At 45.4% G+C, this 5,913-nt stretch overlaps 1 protein-coding gene across 1 annotated transcript; it reads right to left on the bottom strand.

Moving 5' to 3' along the window:
- Positions 1–693: 693 nt before the first annotated feature.
- RNF152 (ring finger protein 152) lies at positions 694–1,994 on the bottom strand (the record flags this gene model as incomplete). Its single annotated transcript, XM_080610357.1, has 1 exon — positions 694–1,994. One exon carries the CDS (start codon positions 1,992–1,994, stop codon positions 1,383–1,385), a length of 612 nt encoding a protein of 203 aa, XP_080466483.1. The 3' UTR covers positions 694–1,382.
- Positions 1,995–5,913: the final 3,919 nt, after the last annotated feature.

Here is a 5,913-nt window from a genome sequence, read left to right as displayed (position 1 = left end):
AGATTTTTCTGTCTTATTAAAGGTCTGTCATACGCCCCTTGATCCAATCCCTAAATCTCACACAAATTTCAGCTTTGCCAAACACCAAAATTCACACTGAGCTCTATTTTACTTATGAACTATTGGGACTGGTTAGAGCAAGGTGCTACTGCAGCAAAGGTTCAGCAATTTGGCTCTTTCCAGGAAGCGAACTGCAAATGACTGGGGTTTCATGACACTCATGGGTGGAGGGAGACAATTCCTGTGGGGTATTTTTTTAAATCTGTCCTTACGAACACCAACATTTATAAGAGTGAAATGTGGGAAAAGGCTCCATTACGCTCACCCAGATATTTTGATACCAGGACAGCCACAGTGATGTGGGAGGGGAGCCCACCCAGTAGAGGGTTAGGTTGCCATGGGTTCTTCTCCCGGCTATTGTCACAGCCTCTTACTACATAATTGCGTATAAAGGTCCTTGGCTTGTTGGGATGGTGAGGCTTCCTTAGGGGACATCCTGTGTCACACTATCCATGGGTACACAGTTGCATCTCCTAGGAAAGAGGGAGGCAAAACAGATCCAAATGCTTTAAAAACAATTAGGAAAACCTAAGCTTTAGAAAGAGAAACAGAACAATCTGTTATCACAACTTTTCAGGAGGAGTCCTAGGACTTCTTATGACCCATTTCTTCACTAATAGCGCCTTCAAATAGAAGATGCTGGAAGTGCCACTTCCCTGGAGTTGAAAAAAATGGGTGAAAAAGAGAGGCAAAAAACACACACCACAGAACAAAATGATTGCTTGCAAAACATTTCCATTTAAAAACTATTGTACAACTCCCTACCTTGGTTTAATTAGTGTGCAGTTTAAAACATACAAAATGCTCTACCAGCTAAGTGATTTCTTGGTTTTACAAGTCTCATTCCCTCCCCCCATTAAAAAATAATGCATGTGTGGACTGGTATTGAACACCCTGTACAGAGTCACGCACCAATTCTCTTTGAATTCTACATGGAGCAGTTTTGATTTTAATCTACTGTGTTTAGAGTAGAGCTCATTCCGTATACTTTACAGTATAACCGGCTACATAGATATCTTTAATCTCGTAACACAATAAAAAAAAAAAAAAAAAAACCACTGTACTTTGCAGTCCCTTTGATAAATGATTATGGTGACGCATGCAGTCCTCCTCAGTGCCGCTGCCGCCAGACACGGGACGTGATTTTCTCCGCGCGCTGCCGACAGGCCTGACGCCACACTGACGGGGGCTGTGGCTGGGCTGGCGCACTGCTGCCCCGGTTCTGCAGTCATTGGGCAAAGCTGCGCTGAATTGTCTCACTCCGTACCACCACCATCACCACCACCGACCCAACCCCCAGGGAACACAAACCCCTGCCCGCCTCAGCCGCAGGAGATCACTGTGAAGCGCTTGGAAATGCACGACATGTTGTGGAGGACGATGCCCAGGAGAAAGACTAGGACACAGGCCACCAGGATCACAGTGCAAACCCCCGACCAGGTAGAGCTTTTCACAACACCTCTCTGGTCCGGCTCCTCTGTTCCCCCCTCAGTGGGAAGGCCACCCTGCAGTGGCTGCTGCTCCGGTGGGATTGTCACCACTGCCAGGGACTTCTGCTGGCTGCCAGGCAGGAGGCGGCAGCCAATGTCTCCAGGCAGTAGCGCCCTCTCCTTGGAGAGGGGCAAGGGCAGCATGTAGCACCCATTGCTGGGGAGTTTGATGAAGACGGGGGTGTGCTCAGAGGTGTGGGGGATTGCAATGACGGCGATCACCTCGGGGTCATCAGGCAGCTGCGACACAGAGTACCCCGGTGGCAGCTTGGTGATCCCGCGGCACCAAGGGCAACGCAGGTCCTTCTGGCTGGTCCTCATCTGCTGCAGGCACACTGAGCAGCACGTGTGCTTGCAGTCCAGCAGCTTGGGCCTTCGGCGTGGGCTGTAGTAGTTGAAGCAAATCTGGCACTCCAGCAGAGAGTCCTGGGACAGGGTCTCCATGGTGGCTGGCACAGGGCAGCACAGCAGGTCTCGTGACAAGTCTCGGATCAAGTCTCACACAAGACAAGTCTCACAGCCACAGACGGAGCAGCTGCTGCCTTCCTGCTGCTTCTCCTCAGGGTGGTGTCTGCCTTTCTGCTGCTGTTTCTTCTCAGGGCAGCACCAGGTGGTGGCTACGGAGAGGGCAGGAAAACCTCAGGTCTGAACCTTCCAGTACCTGAGACAAACAGATAAACATGAAGGAATAGGTTACTTACAGGAACCAGGAACAAGAGTCCAGCTAAGGGGGAATGGAAACTAGCGCTGACCTTGTAACCTGGAAACAAATTTGCCATCCTTAGCAAGAAAACACCTTCCCACTGGCTTCACCAAACCGCCCAGTGGCAAACCTTCAGGTCAGCCATCACTAGGTCTCCATTTACAGCTATAAAATCCCTACCAGTCCACCAGTCACCATTACATTTATACCCATAACAGGGGAAGCTGTAGTTCACTAAGCAGGTCCTTCAGCATCTACCTCCTGTCATATTTGCAGGACCTGCACCTTAACTACTGTTCTCATTTAATCCTTTAAACCCCTAAGGATTTTTAACTATTTGGATCAACCACTAAGTCTGTATGAAAGGTTGGGAAATTAAAAATAAGTGAAACGGATGCATTTCCACAGGCTCCTGAACTTACTCCTGTGCACAGATAAGCAACCAAGTAACTACACTGAAACACCCGCATTTGCACACAATAAAAAGGAATGGCATAATTTTCAGTCAAATTAATTTCTTGCCTGGTTACACAAGCAGTTTGTTCAACATGGCCCTTCTCACTGATGAAAGCTTGACCCAAGACAAAAGGCTCTGTTTAGACCCAGAACCATCAAATATCACGAACAACAATCTGCTTATGCACTGAATTAAAGGCAAATTGTTACTAACCTTGGTCTGAACTATTCACTATATAGGAATTCTTTGCATTTCCCACTTAATACTTACAGCTATGCAAAAAATGGCAGCTGTGTTGACTTTCACAGCGAGCTGTTTAGCTTTGTTTTATTTTGGTCACTCCTACATGTGATAAATATGAATGGGTAACAGTTTTACAACTTTTTGCATTGCCTGCCTTGCTGTGTTTGAAGAAATATCAGCCTGGATTTGCATCCAGATAATACAATAAAGAAAACACAAAATAATTGCACAGTGAACTTTGATCTTCTCTTATTGCAGTGTTATTCCCAAAATGGAGTTAACACCTGAGGACCACAGCTGTCAGAGGTTCGCTTCCTTTCCATACGATTATTTCTTGCTCTTCCCTCCGGTTCATAGCAACCAGGTTGCGACATGCTAACCAATGGGTGACATCAGTACAGTGGAAATAACATAGTTCAAGAAGAAAAAGCAGGCACATGTGTGCAGTTTGCAAGGCAGGACAGCCTTCTGGACCACACTGCCCCACACATCCTGCTTCTGGCAGCTACTGGTATTTGAGTAGGGAAAACAAAATACACGTCATCTCTTCAGATGCTAACGACTGATATCACCGACATTGGCAGAACTAGCCCTGCTGTAGATTTTGTACCAGCAAGTTTTGGCTCACAAGGCACTTCAACAAACACGCAGTGACAATCCTGACTCATGAGAGAGCAGGGGCTGCAGTTATGAAGGCAGGAGCTCATGAGATGCGGGCAATGGCTGCAGAGGAAAATGGCACGTGCCAGCCACCCAAACAGCACTTTTGGAATGCTTTGCCTGAATGGAGCACAGAGACCATCGCTGAGAGAGAGACTGACGTGAGCACATGAAGCCAGCATGGGTCTGTGTGGTGCCTGCTCTGCACCAGCACAGTATTACACATGGCATTAACAAAAACTCTAGTGCAGAGGGAGCCTAACTCTGCCACAGAAGGCACTACGCATTCACTGTCTGCAGGCTGGCCATACTGAGGGAAAGTGGAAGAAAATGCATAGAAGCTTTATCTTCTTCATCCTCTCCTTCCCATTACTATCTTCACACCTCTAAAGTACAGGAAGGTACAAAAGGAAGACTGGCTGAAAGGGTCTTTAAACAGCTAGTATGCAACTGAGAGAAAAATGACAGAGAGCTATTCACAATACTAGGCAATTCGTGGCTGAAAAACATTAACAGACAAAGGCCAGATTAGGAATTAGGTATAGGAACTCAGGAATGAATCACTGAAGCTATCAAATCCAGGTCTCAGCCACAAGCAACCCAGCAGGTTTACATTTTGCACATAAGTATCTATACAAAATCCTCACTTATGCACTGGCCAAGCCAAACTTGAGCTCAGGCATTACAGGACACAAATGTGAACTGCTGTATCTGCAAATCTGTAAAAAAAAAAAAAAAAAAAAAAAAAAAAACAGGAAGATAAAAAGCTCCAATGCCTGCAAATCCAGAAGGAAAGTCTTACATTTAAAGACAAAGTTGACGTACTCCTGCAGATGTAAATCAGTATGTCTGCATAGAACCTCTGCCCTCCACACTTTGGATGTCAGCACACTGAATTGGTGAAGTTCTCTGACCTCATTTGTCTGTCACCTACAACCATCTCTCTCCACTTACAATGTTAAAGGTAAACCAGTTTCTACTGATGCGAATGTGATTGGGTTCAAGATCATTTTTCTGATTGCATGTCCTTGTCCAAGACTCATATACTCATGTGCTATCAAGCCTCTCATCCCTGTCCCAGTGACATCCTAACAGGAGATCAGTGCTCCTCTCTGGAGACATTCAAAACCCATCTGGACATGTTCCTGTGTAATCTGCTCTATGTGGCCCTGCCTTGACAGAAGGGTTGGACTACATGATCTCTAGAGGTCCCTTCCAACCCTAATGATTCTGTGATTCTGTGAGAAGAGCTTAAGAATAAAACAAGAATCACCCCCAGGCAAAGAGTGCCCTAAGAGGAAAAAGAAGCAAATCCATCCCAACAAGATCTCAGCTGGTTGGAACATTAAGTTATGCTGCAAAGCATTTCTCGAGGAGGCTAAAGTTTTAAAGTATTAGCGCAATCCACAGGAAGAAGAGGAAAAGAATGGAGCCAAATTAAAAGTTAAGATAGGGCTTACCACCTACATGACATACATTGTTCAGATATGTGTCGATATATTTGCAGAAGCTGTAACTATAGTGACAACCCTACTTTGACCTGGTGCTGAATCAAGGAAATGGTCACTTCCAACTGTGTGTCTTGAAGTTATACTTCTTTCCTTCCTCCACCCCTTCTCCTCCCCCCTCCCCAAAAAAACAACCATAAACATTATTTCAAGTAACAAAATTGCATTTGCATATACTTATAGAGAATTATGACATTCTTACTTTCCCAAAACATCTCAAATAATGATCAGACGTATATTTTGACATATCAGTTGTAACAACCAGGAAGCTGAGAGGTTAGTATGACTCCTTCCGAATTTGTCTAAAGACAAGTTAAAGAGTAGCCATCTAACCCCTTGTCCTTTGATGACATTGCCTTGTTCAAAGGTTGGACATGTAGCTTCATGGGTACAGTGCAACTTTATTCCAAACCACACTCGAAGCCCCAGAACCCTCCTGCACTCTGCCACAGCTCACCTTGGGGATAAAAGAAAATCAAGCTATTATCTACAGTCCAAACTAAACTGCATAATGTCTATTTAATTCATTTCACAGTACATAAGTAGGAAGGAAAAAGCAATGGGAGCTCTCTCAGTACTCTTCTACCACTTCAGTAATTATGCCAAGAGGAGCAGACCTCCTCTTGGACAGGCAACTGAACTTTCAACACTCCCTCACACCAGTTGGAGGTACTGAGCTGTCACAGGTGAACATCTCACTCAAAGCTTACTCAGACTTCACTCTTCTTGGTGCTCTGAGCATGAAAACCAAGAGGCAGACAAGCTGCACATGAGGGCATGGCTCATGTCAAG

This window comes from Psittacula echo (assembly GCF_963264785.1).
Source record: "Psittacula echo genome assembly, chromosome: 2".
In the NCBI taxonomy this organism is placed as follows: Eukaryota; Metazoa; Chordata; class Aves; order Psittaciformes; family Psittacidae; genus Psittacula; species Psittacula echo.
This window is presented reverse-complemented; position numbering and strand designations above follow the sequence as displayed.